We start from the raw sequence: 19,406 nt of genomic DNA on the forward strand, positions 1-19,406 counted from the left end.
TACAACAATGGCAAAACCCAACCACATCAGATCTATTAGCTTTCCCAGCAGATCACATCCAAGCATTCAGAAAGTGGAAGAAGAGCTTACCAAGCTCAAAACATTACAAGTATCAGCCGCTCCAGGAGCTGCTACAATCAGCAGTGGTCTTCTTGGATTAGAACAGCTTTACAAGTGCATGGATGATCTTCTCAACTTGCCACAAACCCTTCAAGCCTTCTCCCAAAATCAAAACCAGAAGTGGGTTGATGGCTTATTGGAGAAATCGGTAAAGCTTCTTGATATTTGTGGTCTGGCAAGAGACTGCATCTCTCAGTTGAAAGAATATTTAAGAGATATCCAATCCTCTCTAAGGAGAAGAAAGGGAGATTCAAGTACTGAAGCCAGCATCAATAGATACACTTCATTCATAAAGAAGATGAACAAGGACGCCAAAAAGTCACTTGCAGCAATAAAGAAAATCGATGGTGAGATTGAAGGATCCACATCCTTAGATGTGCATCGTGACATCTCTGCAGTGATCAAAGCACTAAGAGAAGCAAGCGCAGTGAGCACTTCTATTTTCCAGTCTGTCCTGCTTTTCTTGTCTGTGCCAGTTTTGAAGCCTAAGCCATCTAGGTGGTCACTGGTTTCAAAATTGGTACAAAATGGAAAAGTAGCATGTGAATACCAACACAACAACACTTGCAACCTGGAGACTTTGGAAGCTCAACTTGAGGATATTGAGAACAAAATGGAAAGCATTTTTAGATGCTTGATTAAATCAAGGAGTTATCTCCTAAACATCATCTCTTGCTAAGCAATTGTATAGCCATATGTGTATATAATCAATTTTGTAGTTACTCAAGACAAATACAATACAAAAGTGAAAGTTTATACTCCAAATTGCACATATATCTCTCCTTTTATGTGTATCAAGCCCTCCCCTGTTCTTGCAAAAGATCTGTTAACAGTATACATTTGTATAAATATAATCCAAGAGGGCATTAAGATTTTGAGGCATTCATGCACTTTGATGCAAATCATATCTTTCACAACTTGGCTTAACAAACTTATCTATATCAGTAATCTTATCCATTCAGTATAGCATGATTCATTCTGGGTGATCATACAATGGAACTATAATATTTACTTTTTAGCTTTATTCTCTTAAGCAATTTCCAAACTTCAGATTTCAGAAGCATAATTTTCCTAGGTTTATTTCAGATATTATTCAGTTTGCCCCTGCAGAGTGCTAATCACTTCCTCTGACCAAAATGTTAAAATTACAAGCTGGTTAACTAGGATGGAAGTCACAAGACTCATCACCACCCTCTGCTCTTTTCAGGACCTTGGATCCTCCAAATGTCAATCTGAAAATATATACTTTCCTGCAGTTGTTTCATGAACTTGTTTGTGCTACACACACAAAAAAAAAAAAAAAAAAAAAAAAACACACACACAGAATTGGTTGGATTCAATCTTTTAGTGTGATTTGGCCCATGTGCACTATAGCTCAGTTGAGTGACCCTGACCCAAGCTTAGATTATAACATACTCAAATTTGCCTCTATCTCTCCTCTAATGCGTATCAAGTCATCCCCAGTTCTTGCAAAAAGTCTGTTAACAATAGACCTTTGCATAAATATAATCAAAGAGGGCAGCAGGATATTGAGACATTTGTGCACTTTGATACAAATCATATCTTCATAACATGCTTTAACCAGATTATCTGTATAGTAATCAGATCCATTCAGCATAGCACGATTCCGGTTCTGGGTGACCATACAAAGGAACTATGACATTTACTCCTTAGCTTTATTATCTTATGGGGTTTTTCCTAACTTCAGAAGCATAAATTTTCCTAGCTTTATTTCAGATGCCATTCATCTTAACTCTGCAAAGTGTTAACCACTCCCTCTGACCAATCGGTAAAATTAGAAGCCAGAAGTTATTCAGGTTAGCTAGGACAGAAGCCAAAGCACTCATCACCATCCTCTGCTCTTTTCATGACCTTGAATCCCCAAATGTCAATCTGAATAGATATACTTTCCTACAATTGTTTCATGAACTTGTCTGTGCTACATAAAATGCTGAGTTTGGAAGGAAATTCTTAAGTTCTCATGAGAGCTGTTTTTTCTACACTTGTGACTTGTGAGTCATATTTATATGTAAAAACCATGGAATCTCACGTATGAAGTGTATTCATTAAGTTAATGCTGTGGTGAAAAGCGGAAGATTCAGTACTATTGGATGCCATTCAAACTTTTGTGGAATAGAAATCTTGTGGTTTTGTTGTCATTGATAAAATTAAGGTGCTAAGTAATACTCTTCTAATGCTGGCAAGAGGAAAAATGATCTTCACCAACTCAATATTGATAAACACCAACTAATTATTCTGTAATGGTGAGGAGACAAGAAGTATGGAATTGTGTAATAAGAGTCTGAGAACCAGGTCATGTGTCTTGTATAGCCAAAAATGAATGTGTAGTAGGGAACATGACAGTAAGGCATCTATAATGTGTAGAGATTAATTTATTCACAATCCTCGTGCATCTATAATTCATTCAGTACTTTATATTCTATCTTCATTTCAAGTTTTGAACAAATTTACTATCAATTTTTTAACAAATTCTCCATTATCTTGTAGATGAATGAGGCTCGTGCAAAGAGACAGACCGAATAAGCCATGCGTGTTTCAACCAATTAAATAGAAGAGTGGATCAAATTGTATTGTCCATAATAATTGAAGAGAAATGTGGCACAGTGCCTTGAGGCAGACAGGAAGAAACAAACCTTTTATTAATGCAGTTGAGAAGAGATTCCAAATCATTCAATTCTAACCCTGTAAGGAATAAAGAAATGGGTATGATTATAGTCTTGTTGGCAAAATAATTAGCAGGCTTACCAAGAGCCACATTGCACCACATGCCGATCACTTTTTTTTTTTATATAGAATAGTGGAAATCCTGTCTCATTGCTTTCTTATCTGCCGATATATAACCAAGCCAAGTTCTTTTTCTAGCCATGCAAGGTTGAGTTTACTTTCATGTTAAAACAAGAGAAGAATACAAAGAATGGTAAAATCTGACCACATCCGGTCTATTAGTATTCCCAGCAGATCACATCCAAGCATCCAGAATGTGGAAGAGCTGAACAAGCTCAAAACGTTACAATTATCATCCAGTCCAGAAGAAGCTAAAATCTACAGTGGTGAGCTTGGATTAGAACAGCTTTATGAGTACATGGATGATCTTCTTAACTTTCCAGAAAGTTGAAGTAGGGCTGAACAAGTTCAAAACACTACAAGTATCAACTAGTCCAGAAGAAGCTACAATCTGCAGTGGTGTGCTTGGATTAGAACAGCTTTAATAGTTCAAGGATGATCTTCTTAACTTGCCAAAAACGCTTCATTCCCTATTCCAATATCAAAACAAGAAGTGGGCTGATGACTTAATAATGGAGAAATCAGTAAGGATTCTTGACGTTTGTGGTCGAGCAAGAGGTGAAGTTTATTAGTTAAAGGAAAAGGTAAACACACTTGTACTTATCTCATTTCTTCCTTTGTGTCATATGACCGTGTCATCAGCCTCTTGTTCTTTCATGGCTTCTCTTGATTCAATTTCTGTTCCCAAAACTGTTAAAGAAGCTTTGTCCCATCCTAGGTGGCGAGATGCCATGATTGAAGAGATGAATGCTTTGGATCGTAGTGGTACTTGGGAATTGGTTAATCTGCCTGCTGATAAGAGGCCTATTGGTTGTAAATGTGTGTTTACTATCAAGGTTAATTCTGATGGGTCTGTTGCTCGACTGAAAGCCCGTCTTCTGGCTAAGGGATATGCCCAAACTTATGGAGTTGATTATTCTGACACTTTTTATCCTGTGCTAAGCTTACTTCTATCAGGTTACTCATTTCGATGGCTGCCATTCACGATTGGCCTCTACATCAGCTCGATATCAAGAATGCATTTTTGCATGGGGATATTCACGAAGAAGTGTACATGGAGCAACCTCCCGGGTTTGTTGCTTAGGAGGAGTCGGGGAAAGTATTCTGACTTCGTCGATCATTATATAGGTTGAAACAAAGCCCTCGTGCCTGGTTTGAGAAATTTAGTCAAGCTGTTGAGAGCTTTGGGATGGTTAAAAGCAAATCAGATCACTCCATGTTTTACAAGTGGTCTAAAACATGCATTATTTGGCTAGTGGTCTACGTGGATGACATTGTCATTACAGAGAGTGACACCGAAGGGATCTCGTTTCTCAAGACATTTCTTCATAGTCAATTTCAAACAAAAGACTTGGGGCCGCTGAAGTACTTACTGGGTACTGAAGTTACAAGGAGTAAAACATGTATATTACTTTGTCAACGAAAATATGCACTTGACTTACTATCTGAAACAGGAAAACTGGGTACTAAACCATGCAATACTCCCATGATACCAAACATACAATTGTCAAAGGAGGGGGAATTGTTTAAAGATCTTGAGAGGTATAGGAGATTAGTTGGGAAGCTGAACTACTTGACAATGATTTGTCCATATATTGCATACTCTGTTAGTGTTGTGAGTCAGTACATGGCATCCCCAACTGTTGATCACTGAGCAGCTGTAGAGCACATATTGAGTGACTTGAAGGGAGCCCCTAGACATGGGATTCTATATAAGAATCATGGTCACACTAAAATTGAGTGTTTCACTGATGCTGATTGGGCAGGATTTAAAGAGGATCGAAGATCAACAACTGGTTATTGTGTTTCCTTTGAAGGTAATCTGGTTTCGTGGAAGAGTAAAAAGCAGAATGTGGTTTCCCGTTCGAGTGCAGAGTCTGAATATAGAGCAATGACACAATCAACATGTGAAGTGATGTGGATAAATAACTTCATGAATGAATCTGGTTTCAATGAATTTGGTTTCAAAGCTCCAAAGGTGTGAGAGTCTCAAAGCACACAAAAACTGCAGATGATGTGCGTTATAAATTTTTGCAAGCCAAAGGTGTGAGAGTCTCACCAGACTTGCTGCAGAAAAGCACATGGTAATCACATTGATCTGAGCCATTACATTTACATCTGGCGTCTCGTCTCATCTCCCATCAAAATTGCTTGTTCTGTGAATGTCACAAGAGATTATTTAAATCAATTTTTGCAAAGCAGTATTCTAGTGGGATTTCAGTATACAACCCTAATGTAAGCGTGTACAGAATATAGGAGAATTTCCTTCCCTTCATCCCTACAAATTAAAGTTATGGATTGGCTATGCCCCCATATATCTACAAAAAAAAAACAAAATTGTCAAGATTATGTTCCCCATCTGTTATGTATGTGGCAAAGTTGCCAACCTTCTAATGCCTGGCAGGGAGGAGGAAACATAATCTTCACCAGCTCAATACTGATACACCTGCTAATTATTCTGTTAATATGACGATTAAAGAAAGAGGAAACTGCATTATGAGTTTTGTTGGTGAAACAAAAATGCAGAACCCATTTCGCAAAATCAAAGAAATTTGCATGCTGCAACCACATGCAATGGTGATCATATTCTTATAACAACCAGGCTAATATATAATGTTAGTCATGTCAGCAATGTCTCCTACTATATAGCCTATACAGAATAAAAAATTATAAATGATCAGAGTTTGTTGGTAAAATAAATAACAGGTTGGCTAAGTTCAAGGAATGGCACACTGCATCACATGCTCACCACATTGCTATTCCTATCTCCATACCTTCCAATCTGCAAATATATAACCAAGCCTAGGGCTTATTCTAGCCACAGCACAAGCTTGAGTTTACTTTCCTGTTCGACAGAGAAAAAATAAAACAATGGCAAAACCCAACCACATCCGATCTATTAGCTTTCCCAGCAGATCACATCCAAGCATCAAGAAAGTGGAAGAAGAGCTGACAAAGCTCAAAACATTACAAGTATCAGCCGCTCCAGAAGCTGCTACAATCAGCAGTGGTCTTCTTGGATTAGAACAGCTTTACAAGTGCATGGATGATCTTCTTAACTTGCCACAAACACTTCAAGCTCTCACTCAATATCAAAACAAGAAGTGGGTTGATGGCTTATTGGAGAAATCAATAAAGCTTCTTGATATTTGTGGTCTAGCAAGAGACAGCATCTCTCAGTTGACGGAACATTTGATAGATCTCCAATCTTCCCTAAGGAGAAGAAAAGGAGACTCAAGTATTGAAGCCAGATACACTTCATTCATAAAGAAGATGAACAAGGATGCCAAAAAGTCAATTGCAGCTATAAAGAAAATCGATGAGGAGATTGAAGGATCCACACCCTTAGATGTGCATCGTGACATCTCATCAGTGATCAAAGCACTAAGAGAAGCAAGTGCAGTGAGCACTTCTATTTTCCAGTCTGTCCTGCTTTTCTTGTCTGTGCCAATTTTGAAGCCTAAGCCATCTAGGTGGTCACTGGTCTCGAAGTTGGTCCAAAATGGAAGAGTAGCATGTGAATACCAACAAGAAAACACTTGCAACCTGGAGAATTTGGAAGCTCAACTTGAGGATATTGAGAACAAAATGGAAAGCATATTTAGGTGCTTGATTAAATTAAGGAGCTCTCTCCTAAACGTTATCTCTTGTTAAGTAATTGTATAGCCATACTTGTATATAATCAATTTTGTAGTTACTAAGGAGAAATACAATACAAAAGTGAAAACTTTTACTCAAATTTGCTTCTATCTATCCTCTTATGCATATCAAGTCATCCCCAGTTCTTGCAAAAAGTCTGTTAACAATAGACATTTGTATAAATATAATCAAAGAGGGCATCAAGATATGGAGACATTTTTGCACTTTGATACAAATCATATCTTCATAACATGCTTTAACCAGATTATCTGTATTAGTAATCCGATCCATTCAGCATAGCACGATTCCTGTTCTGGGTGACCATACAAAGGAACGATGACATTTACTCCTTAGCTTTATTATCTTATGGGGTTTTTCCTAACTTCAGAAGCATAAATTTTCCTAGCTTTATTTCAGATGCCATTCATCTTAACTCTACAAAGTGTTAACCACTCCCTCTGACCAATCGGTAAAATTAGAAGCCAGAAGTAATTCAGGTTAGCTAGGACGGAAGCCACAGCACTCATCACCATCCTCTGCTCTTTTCATGACCTTGAATCCCCAAATGTCAATCTGAATAGATATACTTTCCTACAATTGTTTCCTGAACTTATCTGTGCTACAAAAAATGCTGAGTTTGGAAGGAAATTCTTAAGTTTTCATGAGAGCTGTTTTTTCAACACTTGTGACTTGTGAGTCAATTTATATGTAAAAACCATGGAATCTCAGGTATGAAGTGTATTCATTAAGTTAATGCTGTGGTTAAAAGCGGAAGATGCAGTACTATTGGATGCCATTCAAACTTTTGTGGAATAGAAATCTTATGGTTGGTTTCTTCGTTTCATACGATACAGAAAACTCAACTCAGTACAATGATCCTGAACTAAATTACATTCTAAACTAATAATAGGACAATATTTAGGTAAGAACAAAAGACATCAGTCCAAAACCATGAGTCATATCTTCTTTTTTTTATAGTTCTTAACCATCATATCTGACATATAGTAATTAGTTAGTAAGACCACAAACTCCAACTGACCATACATGCACGAAATTTATCATTCCATTCACTCGTGCAAAATTATGTTATGGATCCTCTGCAATTTGATACATCTTCCTGAGCTAATTTTTTTGAACATGTTATGGTTTTGTTGTCATTGATAAAATTAAGGTGCTAAGTAATACTCTTCTAATGCTGGCAAGAGGAAACATGATCTTCACCTACTAATTATTCTGTAATGGTGAGGATAAAAGAAGTATGGAACTGGTTAATAAGAGTCTGAGAACCAGGTCAAGAGTCTTCTATAGCCAATAATGAATGTGTAGTAGGGAACATGACAGTAAGGCATCTATAATGTGCAGAGATTAATTTATTCACAATCCTCGTGCATCTATAATTCATTCAGTACTTTATATTCTATCTTCATTTCAAATTTTGAACAGATATACTACCAATTTTTTAACAAATTCTCCATTATCTTGTAAATGAATGAGGCTCATGCAAAGAGACAGACCGAATAAGCCATGCGTGTTTCAACTAATTAAATACAAGAGTGGATCAAATTGTATTGACCATAATAATTGAAGAGAAATGTGGCACAGTGCCTTGAGGCAGGCAGGAAGCAACAAACCTTTTATTAATGCAGTTGAGAAGAGATTCCAAATCACTCAATTCTAACCCTGGAAGGAATAAAGAAATGGGTATGATTATAGTCTTGTTCGCAAAATAATTAGCAGACTTACCAAGAGCCACATTGCACCACATGCTGTACACTTTTTTTTTTAATAGAATAGTGGAAATCCTGTCTCCTTGCTTTCTTATCTGCCGATATATAACCAAGCCAAGTGCTTTTTCTAGCCATGCAAGGTTGAGTTTACTTTCCTGTTAAAACAAGAGAAAAATACAAAGAATGGTAAAATCCGACCACATCCAGTCTATTAGTTTTCCCAGCAGATCACATCCAAGCATCCAGAATGTGGAAGAAGAGCTGAACAAGCTCAAAACGCTACAATTATCATCCAGTTCAGAAGAAGCTAAAATCTGCAGTGGTGAACTTGGCTTAGAACAGCTTTATGAGTACATGGATGATCTTTGTCCCATCCTGGGTGGCGAGATGCCATGATTGAAGATATGAATGCTTTGGATCGTAATGGTACTTGGGAATTGGTTAATCTGTCTGCAGGCCTATTGGTTGTAAATGGGTGTTTACTGTCAATGTTAATTCTGATGGGTCTATTGCTATACTAAAAGCCAGTCTTGTGGCTAAGGGATATGCCCAAACTTATGGAGTTGATTATTTTGACACTTTTTCTCATGTGGCTAAGCTTACTTCTGTCAGGTTACTCATTTCGATGACTGTCATTCATGATTGGCCTCTACATCAGCTCGATATCAAGAATGCCTTTATGCATGAGGATATTCACGAAGAAGTATACATAGAGCAACCTCCTGGGTTGGGTTTGTTGCTCATGGGGAGTCTGGGAATGTATGCCGACTTCGTTGATCATTATATGGGTTGAAACAAAGCCCTCGTGCCTGGTTTGGGAAATTTAGTCAAGCTGTAGAGAGCTTTGGGATGGTGAAAGGCAAATCAAATCACTTCATGTTTTACAAGTGGTCTAAAACAGACATTATTTGGTTAGTGGTCTACATGGATGACATTGTCATTATAGGGAATGACACCGAAGGGATCTTATTTCTTCATAGTCAATTTCAAACAAAAGACTTGGGGCCACTGAAGTACTTCATGGATATTGAAGTTATAAGGAATAAAACAGGTATATTACTTTGTCAAAGAAAATATGTACTTGACTTACTATCTGAAACAGGAAAACTAGGTACTAACCATGCAATACTCCCATGATACTGAACATACAACTGCCAAAGGAGGGGGAATTGTTTGAAGATCCTGAGAGGTATAGGAGATTAGTTGGGAAGCTGAACTACATGACAGTGACTCGTCCAGATATTTCATACTCTGTTAGTGTTGTGAGTCAGTAGATGGCATCCCCTACTGTTGATCACTGGGCAGTTGTGAGCACATTTTGAGTTACTTGAAGGGAGCCCCTAGATATGGAATTCTGTACAAAAATCATGGTCACACTAAAATTGGGTGTTTCACTGATGCTAATTGGGCAGGATCTAAAGAGGATCGAAGATCAACAACTGGTTGTGTTTTCTTTGGAGGTAATCTGGTTTTGTGGAAGAGCAAAAAGCAGAAAGTGTTTTCCCGTTCGAGTGCAGAGTTTGAATATAGAGCAATGGTACAATCAGCATGTGAAGTGATGTGGATAAAGAACTTCCTGAATGAATTTGGTTTCAAAGCTCCAATTCTGCAAAACTATGGTGTGATAATCAAGTTGCTCTTCATGTTGCGTCCAACCTGGTATTTAATGAATGAACCAAGCACATAGAGATCGACTACCACTTCCTTTGTGAAAAGATATAACAAGGTTTAATATCCACGGGATTTGTGAAGATTGGAGAACAATTAGGGGACCTATTCACAAAGGCCCTTAATGGGACTCGAGTTAGTTATTTGTGTAACAAGTTAGACATGATTAACATCTTTGCTCCAACTTGAGGGGGAGTGTTATTGAATTTATTAGTATTATGAAAAGTATATATTATATTAGGCAGCCTAGAGATTTATAGGGATTGGAGTAGGTAGTCATATGGAAACTTATTTCCTTATTTGAGTCTTCTAGCATGTATTTATAGGGCTGTGTATTCTCTTTTCTAATGTATAGTATATTTAAAACTCCTCTTTCGTACAGGTGGCATTCAAAGCTTTCGTTTAAGTGTCCTAAATGAGATTTGAGTTAGTTATTTGTGTAACAAGTTGAGCATGATTAATATCTATGCTTCAACATGAAGGGGAGTGTTATTGAATATACAAGTATTCTGGAATGTATACATATTAGGCAGCCTAGAGATTTTTAGGGGTGTGAGTAGGAAGTCATTTGGAAACTTGTTTCCTTATTAGAAGTCTTCTAGCATGTATTTATAGGGTTGTGTATTCTCTTTTCAATGAACAACATATTCAGAAATCTTCTATTTACTTTCGTAACATATTTAATAATCAAATGAATTGCAATTTGAATATTGTCAATAAAGTACAAGTAAAAAACCTGGGGGTGTGGTTGAGTGGAAGGGACTCATCCATTCTTAACCAAAAGTCAAGGGTTTGATCCTTGACTTCGGTATGGAGTAGCCTTAAATCTATTCGACGGTAGAAACCCGGGGTACACCAAAAATAAAAACAAAGTACAAGTCAAAGAGTGCATGTAAATGTTTACATTATGGGTAATTGAGGTGCTAATGCGGTTATAGGTTGTAACCACACTTTCGAACATACTTAAGCAATTAATCAAACAGGTAAAACTCGTGTAAAAAAAAAAACCTCTTTTTGTAGAAAGATTATTTAAAAAGCTGCAGTTGCATACTTGCATATGTAATTGCAACAGAATGGCTCCCATGATCTCCCTCCACTCTTTATTGTAAGGTTGAGTTGCTGTTGTGTGAGTGTACGAGGGTCCTCCAACCAAGTATAGACAAGCCACGTATGTTTTGGGAAGTGAAGTAGCAGAAATGGCGAGATGCCTGGATCAAAGAAGAGTAAAGAAATGATTGTCAGCATATAAAAACTGCAGATGATGCGCATTATAAATTTTTGAAAGCCAAAGGTGTGACAGTCTCACCGGACTTGCTGCAGAAAAGCACATGGTAATCACATTGATCTGAGCCATTACATTTACATAAGGCGTCTCGTCTCGTCTCCCATCAAAATTGCTTGTTCTGTGAATGTCACAAGAGATTATTTAAATCAATTTTTGCAATGCAGTATTTTATTGGGATTTCAGTATAGAACCCTAATGTAAGCGTGTACAGAATATAGGAGAATTTCATTCCCTTCATCCCTGCAAATTAAAGTTATGGATTGGCTATGCCTCCATATATCTACAAAAACAAAATTGTCAATACTGTGTTCCCCTTCTGTTATGAATGTGGCAATGTTGCCGACCTTCTAATGCCTGGCAGGGAGGAGGAAACATAATCTTCACCAGCTCAATACTGATACACCTACTAATTATTCTGTTAATATGACGATTAAAGAAATAGGAAACTGTATTATGAGTTTAGTTAGTGAAACAAAAATGCAGAACCCATTTCGCAAAATTAAAGAAATTTGCATGCTGCAACCACAAGCAATGGTGATCATATTCTTATAACAACCAGGCTAATATATAATGTTAGTCATGTCAGCAATGTCTCCTACTATATAACCTATACAGAATAAAAAATTATAAATGATCAGAGTTTGTTGGCAAAATAAATAACAGGTTGGCTAAGTTCAAGGAATGGCACATTGCATCACATGCTGACCACATTGCTATTCCTATCTCCATACCTTCCAATCTGCCAATATATAACCAAGCCTAGGGCTTATTCTAGCCACAGCACAAGCTTGAGTTTACTTTCCTGTTAGACAGAAAAAATAAAACAATGGCAAAACCCAACCACATCCGATCTATTAGCTTTCCCAGCAGATCACATCCAAGCATCCAGAAAGTGGAAGAAGAGCTGACAAAGCTCAAAACATTACAAGTATCAGCTGCTCCAGAAGCTGCTACAATCAGCAGTGGTCTTCTTGGATTAGAACAGCTTTACAAGTGCATGGATGATCTTCTTAACTTGCCACAAACCATTCAAGCCTTCTCCCAAAATCAAAATCAAAAGTGGGTTGATGGCTTATTGGAGAAATCGGTAAAGCTTCTTGATATTTGTGGTCTGGCAAGAGACTGCATCTCTCAGTTGAAAGAACACTTGAGAGATCTCCAATCCTCCCAAAGGAGAAGAAAGGGAGACTCAAGTGCTGAAGCCAGCGTCACCAGATACACTTCATTCATAAAGAAGATGAACAAGGATGTAAAAAAGTCAATCGCAGCTATAAAGAAAATCGATGATGAGATTGAAGGATCTACACCCTTTGATGTGCATTGTGAAATCTCAGCAGTGATCAAAGCACTAAGAGAAGCAAGTGCAGTGAGCACTTCTAGTTTCCAGTCTGTCCTGTTTTTCTTGTCTATGTCAATTTTGAAGCCTAAGCCATCTAGGTGGTCACTGGTTTCAAAATTGGTACAAAATGGAAAAGTAGCATGTGAATACCAACACAACAACACTTGCAACCTGGAGACTTTGGAAGCTCAACTTGAGGATATTGAGAACAAAATGGAAAGCATTTTTAGATGCTTGATTAAATCAAGGAGTTATCTCTTAAACATCATCTCTTGCTAAGCAATTGTATAGCCATATGTGTATATAATCAATTTTGTAGTTACTCAAGACAAATACAATACAAAAGTGATAGTTTATACCCCAAATTTCATATATATCTCTCCTCTTATGTGTATCACGCCCTTCCCAGTTCTTGCAAAAGATCTGTTAACAGTATACATTTGAATAAATATAATCCAAGAGGGCATTAAGATTTTTTGAGGCATTCATGCACTTTGATGCAAATCATATCTTCACATCTTGGCTTAACAAAGTTATCTATATTAGTAATTTTATCCATTCAGTATAGCATGATTCATTCTGGGTGATTATATAATGGAACTACAATATTTACTTTTTAGCTTTATTCTCTTATGCAATTTCCAAACTTCAGATTTCAGAAGCATAATTTTCCTAGGTTTATTTCATATATTATTCAGTTTGCCCCTGCAGAGTGTTAATCACTTCCTCTGACCAAAAGGTAAAATTACAAGCAGGTTAACTAGGATGGAAGTCACAAGACTCATCACCACCCTCTGCTCTTTTCAGGACCATGGACCTCCAAATGTCAATCTGAAAATATATACTTTCCTGCAGTTGTTTCATGAACTTGTATGTGCTACCAAAAAAAAACAGAGTATGAAAGGAAATTCCTAAGTTTCCATGAGAATTAATTCTGCACACTTGTGAGTTAATGAATATATGAAAACCAAAGAATTTCAGGTATGAAGTTAATTCAATAAGTAAATGTTGTGGCGAAAAGCAAAAGATGCAGTAGTATTGGGCGTCATTCAAGCTTGATATATCTTCCTGAGCTAATTTTCTTGAATATGTTATGGTTTTATTTTCATTGATAAAGTAAAGGTGCTAAGTGGTAATAATCTTCTAACACTGGCAGGTGGAAACATAATCTTCACCAGCTCAATATTGATAAACACCTACCAATCATTTTGTAATGGTGAAGATAAGAGAAATATAGAAATGTGTAATAGAGAACATGCCAGTAAGGCCTCTATAATGTGTAGAGGTTAATTTATTCCTGACCCTCGTGCATCTATAATTCAATCAATATTTTATTTTGTATCGACATTTCAATTTTGAACAGATTATACTATCAATTTTTTAAACGCATTCCGCATTTTCTTGTAGATGAATGAGGCTCGTGCAAAGAGATAGACTGAATAAGCCATGTGTGTTTCAACTAATTAAATAGAAGAGTGGATCAAATCCACATTGTATTGACCTTAACAATTGCAGAGAAATGTGGCACAGTGCCTTGAGGCAGACAGGAAGCAACTAACCTTTTATTAATGCAGTTGAGGAGAGATTCCAAATCATTCAATTCTAAGCCTGTGAGGAATAAAGAAATGGCTATGATTAGAGCCTTGTTGACAAAATAAATAGCAGGCTTACCAAGTCCCACATTGCACAACACACTGATCACATTTTTAATCGGCGTCTCCTTACTTTCTTATCTGCCAATATATATAACCAAGCCACATGCTTTTTCTATCCATGCAAGGTTGAGTTTACTTTTCTGTTAAAACAAGAGAAAAAAAATACAAAGAATGGCAAAACCCAACCACATCCAGTCGATTAGTTTTCCCAGCAGTTCACATCCAAGCATCCAGAAAGTGGAAGAATAGCTGAATAAGCTCAAAACATTACGAGTATCAGCCAGTCGAGAAGAAGCTACAATCTGCAGTGGTATGCTTGGATTAGAAAAGCTTTATGAGTACATGGATGAACTTCTTAAGTTGTAATGTTGCGACACACCCTTCATTCCCTATCCCAATATCAAAAGAAGCAGTGGGCTGATGTCTGATAACTTAATGGAGAAATCAGTGAGGATTCTTGACGTTTGTGGTCAGCAAGAGATGAAGTTTCTCAGTTAAAGGAAAACTTAAGAAATCTTCATTCCCTCATGAGGACGAGAAAGGAAGATTCAACTATTGAATCCAGCATCACTAGATATACCTCATTTAGGAAGAAGATGAACAAGGATGGAAGGAAGTCAATAGCAGCTATAAAAAAAATGGAAGTTGAGATTAGTATGTCAGAACTCTTAACAGTGGGGATCAAGACATCTCAGTTGCAATTAGAGTACAAAGAGAAGCAAGTTCAATGAGCATTTCTATTCTCAATACCTTTCTGCTTTTCTTGTCTATGCCGGTTTTAATTCCAAAGTCATCTAGATGGTCAATTGTTTTAAGGATGGTACAGAATTGAAGAGTAGCATGTGAATACCAACAAGACAAAATATGTAATCTAGAGACTTTGGAAGCTAATCTTGAGGTCATTGAGAAGAAACTGGAAAGCATTTTTAGGTGCTTAATTAAACTAAGGAGCTCTCTTCTATGGTCTCATGCTAATTAGAAATTGCATAGTTATACATACTTGTACATAACCACTTACGTAGTTACTCAAGAAAAATACAGTGTAGAAATTAAAATATATATTCCATTATTCATCTAGTTCCCTCTCTACAATATAGGAATTAAAATCTCCAACCCCTCATATGTATTTCTAAAAAAAAGTGCCTGTAAATGCGCACATTATGGTAACCACACTTTAAAACTTACTTAAGCAATTAATAAAACATGTAAAAGTCGTAAGAAAAAAAGAACCTCTTTTTTCTAGTAAGATTATTAAACAAGCTGCAAGTGCATATGAAATTTGCAACAGAATGTCTCCCATTATCCCACTCCATTCTTTATTGTCATGGTTGAGTTGCTGTTGTGTATGTGTACGACTCCTCCAACCAATTATAGACAAGCCACATAAATTTTTTGGAGGCAAGGTGGCAAAAATAGCGAGATGCCTGGATCCAAGAAAAGTAAAGAAATGATTGTCAGCACTCAGCACCCACAAAAACTGCAGATGATGAGGATAGAAATTTTTTTTAAGCCAAAGGCGTGGTGAGTCTAACCGGACTTGCTGCAGGAAAGCACATGGTTTATCTGAGCCATTCCATTACACGTCTCATTTCCCATCAAAATTGCTTGTTCTATGGAAGTCACAAGAGATTGTTAAAATCAATGTTTGCAATGCAGTGCTGTGGTGGGATTTCAGTATAGATCCCAAATATACGCGTACACAGAATATAGGAGAATTTCCTTCTCTTCACCCATACAAATTATGGATTGGGTATACCTCCATATATCTACAGAAACAAAATTGTCAAGATTATGTTCCCCTTATGTTATGAATGTGGCGAAGTTGCTGTGGGGCATCAACCTTCTGATGCCAGGCAGGCAGGAGGAAACATAACCATCACCAGCTCAATATTGATACACCTACTAATCATTCTGTTAGTATGAGGATAAAGAAATAGGAAAATGTGTTATGAGTTTTGTTGGTAAAACTAAAATACAGAACCCATTTCCATCCTGCAACCACATGGTGATCATATTCAAATTACAACCTGGCTAATGTCAGTTGTGTCAGCATTGTCTCCTTCTATATGGTCTATACAGAATAAAGAATTATAAATGATCAGTGTCTGTTGGGAAAATAATTAATAGGTTGGCTAAGTTCATGGAATGGCACATAGCATCACATGCTGATCACATTGCTATACTTATCTCCATACCTTCCAATCTGCCAATATAAAACCAAGCCTAGAGCTTATTCTAGCCAGCACAAGCTTGAGTTTACTTTCCTGTAACAAAGAGAGAAAATACAACAATGGCAAAACCCAACCACATCCGATCTATTAGCTTTCCCAGCAGATCACATCCAAGCATCCAGAAAGTGGAAGAAGAGCTGACAAAGCTCAAAACATTACAAGTATCAGCTGCTCCAGAAGCTGCTACAATCAGCAATGGTCTTCTAGGATTAGAACAGCTTTACAAGTGCATGGATGATCTTCTTAACTTGCCACAAACCCTTCAAGCTCTCACTCAATATCAAAACAAGAAGTGGGTTGATGGCTTATTGGAGAAATCAGTAAAGCTTCTTGATATTTGTGGTCTAGCAAGAGACTGCATCTCTCAGTTGAAAGAACATTTGAGAGATATCCAATCCTCTCTAAGGAGAAGAAAGGGAGATTCAAGTACTGAAGCCAGCATCATGAAATACACTTCATTCATAAAGAAGATGAACAAGGATGCCAAAAAGTCACTTGCAGCAATAAAGAAAATCGATGGTGAGATTGAAGGATCCACACCCTTAGATGTGCATCGTGACATCTCAGCAGTGATCAAAACACTAATAGAAGCAAGTGCAGTGAGCACTTCTATTTTCCGGTCTGTCCTGCTTTTCTTGTTGGTGCCAGTTTTGAAGGCCAAGCCATCTAGGTGGTCACTGGTTTCAAAATTGGTACAAAATGGAAGAGTAGCATGTGAAGACCAACACGACAAAACTTGCAACCTAGAGACTTTGGAAACTCAATTGGAGGATGTTGAGAAGAAAGCGGAAAGCATTTTTAGGTGCTTGATTAAATTAAGGAGCTCTCTCCTAAACATCATCTCTTGTTAAGTAATTGTATAGCCATACTTGTATATAATCAATTTTGTAGTTACTCACTTACTCAAGAGAAATACAATACAAAAGTGAAAGTTTATACTCCAACTTGCATCTGTCACTCCTCTTATGTGTATCAAGTCCTTCCTAGTTCTTGCAAAAGATCTGTTAACAGTAGACATTTACATAAATATAATCAAAGAGGGCATCAAGATATTAAGGCAACTAAAGAGGGCAATAAGATATTTAGGTATTCATGCATTTCGATATAAATCATTTCTTCACATCTTGGTTAAACAAGCTTATGTATATTAGTAATCTGATCCATTCAGTATAGCACGATTCACAATTTCATATTCTGGGTGATCATAGAATGGAACTATAATATTCTTTTTAGCTTTACTCTCTTATGCGATTTCCAAACATCAGAAGCATAAATTTTCCTAGGTTTATTTCAGATATTATTCAGCTTGCCTCTGCAGAGTGTTAATCAATCCCTCTGACCAAAAGATAAAATTACAAGCAGGTTAACTAGGATGGAAATCACAAGTAAATGCTGTGGTGAAAAGCAGAAGATGCAGTAGTATTGGGTGTCATTCAAACTTGATATATCTTTCTGAGCTAATTTTCTTGAATATGTTATGGTTTTATTGTCATTGATAAAGTAAAGGTGCCAAGTGGTAATAATCTTCTAACGCTGGGAGGTGGAAACATAACCTTCACCAACTCAATATCGATAAACACCTACCATTCATTTTGCATTGGTGAGGATAAGAGAAATCAAGAAATGTGTAATAAGAGTGATAACCAAGTCATGTCTCTATAGCCAATAATGAATGATATAATAGGGAACATGCCAGTAAGGCATCTATAATTCTTTCAATATTTTATTCTATATTCATTTCAATTTTGAATAGCTTTTACTATCAATTTAATGCATTCTCCGTTTTCTTGTAGATAAATGAGGTTTGAGCAAAGAGACAGACTGAATAATCCATGCATGTTTCAACTAGTTAAATAGAAAGTGGATCAAATCCACATTGTATTGACCTTAATAATTGCAGAGAAATATGGCACAGTGCCTTGAGGCAGAAAGGAAGCAACTAACCTTTTATTAATGCAGTTGAGGAGAGATTCCAAATCATTCAATTCTAAGCATGTGAGGAATAAAGTAATGGCTACCATTAGATTCTTGTTGGCAAAACAAATAGCAGGCTTACCAAGTCCCACATTACCAAGTCAATAATGAATCATGTAATAGGGAAAATGCCAGTAAGGCCTCTATAATGTGCAGAGGTTAATTTATTCCTGATCCTCGTGCATCTATAATTCATTCAATATTTTATATTCTATCTTCATTTCAATTTTGAACAGATTATAGTATCATTTTTTTAATGTATTCCCCATTTTCTTTTAGATCTATGAGGCTCGTGCAAAGAGACAGACTGAATAAGCCTTCGTGTTTCAACTAATTAAATCGGAGTAGATCAAATTATATTGACCTTAATAATTGAAGAGAAATGTGGCACAGTGCCTTGAGGCAGACAGGAAGCAACTAACCTTTTATTAATGCAGTGGAGGAGAGATTCCAGATCATTCAATTCTAAGCCTGTGAGGAATAAAGAAATGGCTACATGATTGCAGTCTTGCTGGCAAAATAAACAGCAGGCTTACCAAGTCCCACATTGCACCACACACTCATCACATTTTTAATAGGCAAGTGGATATCTTGTCTCCTTACTTTCTTATCTGCAGATGTATATAACCAAGCCAAGTGCTTTTTCTAGCCATGGAAGATTGAGTTTACTTTCCTGTTAAGCCCAGAGAAGAATACATAGAATGGCAAAACCGCATCCAGTCTACTAGTTTTCCCAGGAGATCACATCCAAGCCAGAAATTGGAAGAAGAGCTAAACGAGCACAAAATATTACAAGTATCAACCAGTCCAGAAGAAGCTACAATCTGTAGTGGTTTGCTTGGATTAGAACAGCTTTATGAGCACATGGATGATCTTCTTAAGTTGCCACACACCCTTCATTCCCCATCCTTATATCAAAACAAGCAGTGGGCTGAAGACTTAAAGGAGAATCAGTGAGGATTC

General features: G+C 37.0%; 1 protein-coding gene and 1 long non-coding RNA gene across 2 annotated transcripts; one reads left to right on the forward strand and one right to left on the reverse strand.

Annotated features, from left to right (window-relative positions):
• On the forward strand, nucleotides 1-17,539 carry LOC109167639. Its single transcript, XM_019316705.1, has 3 exons — nucleotides 1-392; nucleotides 6,173-6,530; nucleotides 17,272-17,539. The coding sequence occupies exons 1-3, from the start codon at nucleotides 8-10 to the stop codon at nucleotides 17,318-17,320; spliced, it is 792 nt and encodes a 263-aa protein (XP_019172250.1). The 5' UTR covers nucleotides 1-7; the 3' UTR covers nucleotides 17,321-17,539.
• LOC109167642 lies at nucleotides 15,403-15,964 on the reverse strand. Its single transcript, XR_002051886.1, has 2 exons — nucleotides 15,771-15,964; nucleotides 15,403-15,662 (listed from the first exon to the last, which is right to left on the reverse strand). It is a non-coding gene; the product is annotated as an uncharacterized LOC109167642 (long non-coding RNA).
• Nucleotides 17,540-19,406: the final 1,867 nt, after the last annotated feature.

This window comes from Ipomoea nil, unplaced genomic scaffold, assembly GCF_001879475.1.
Source record: "Ipomoea nil cultivar Tokyo-kokei standard unplaced genomic scaffold, Asagao_1.1 scaffold3169, whole genome shotgun sequence".
NCBI classification, from domain to species: Eukaryota; Viridiplantae; Streptophyta; class Magnoliopsida; order Solanales; family Convolvulaceae; genus Ipomoea; species Ipomoea nil.

Bases quoted from the DNA above. Each gene is read 5' to 3' on its own strand.
- LOC109167639 (XM_019316705.1), top strand. From the start codon at position 8: ATGGCAAAACCCAACCACATCAGATCTATTAGCTTTCCCAGCAGATCA. The intron at 393-6,172 runs ATAGATACACTT...CAAGTATTGAAG, and splicing joins AAGTACTGAAGCCAGCATCA to CCAGATACACTTCATTCATA. The intron at 6,531-17,271 runs GTGCTTGATTAA...AAGCATTTTTAG, and splicing joins AAAATGGAAAGCATATTTAG to GTGCTTGATTAAATTAAGGA.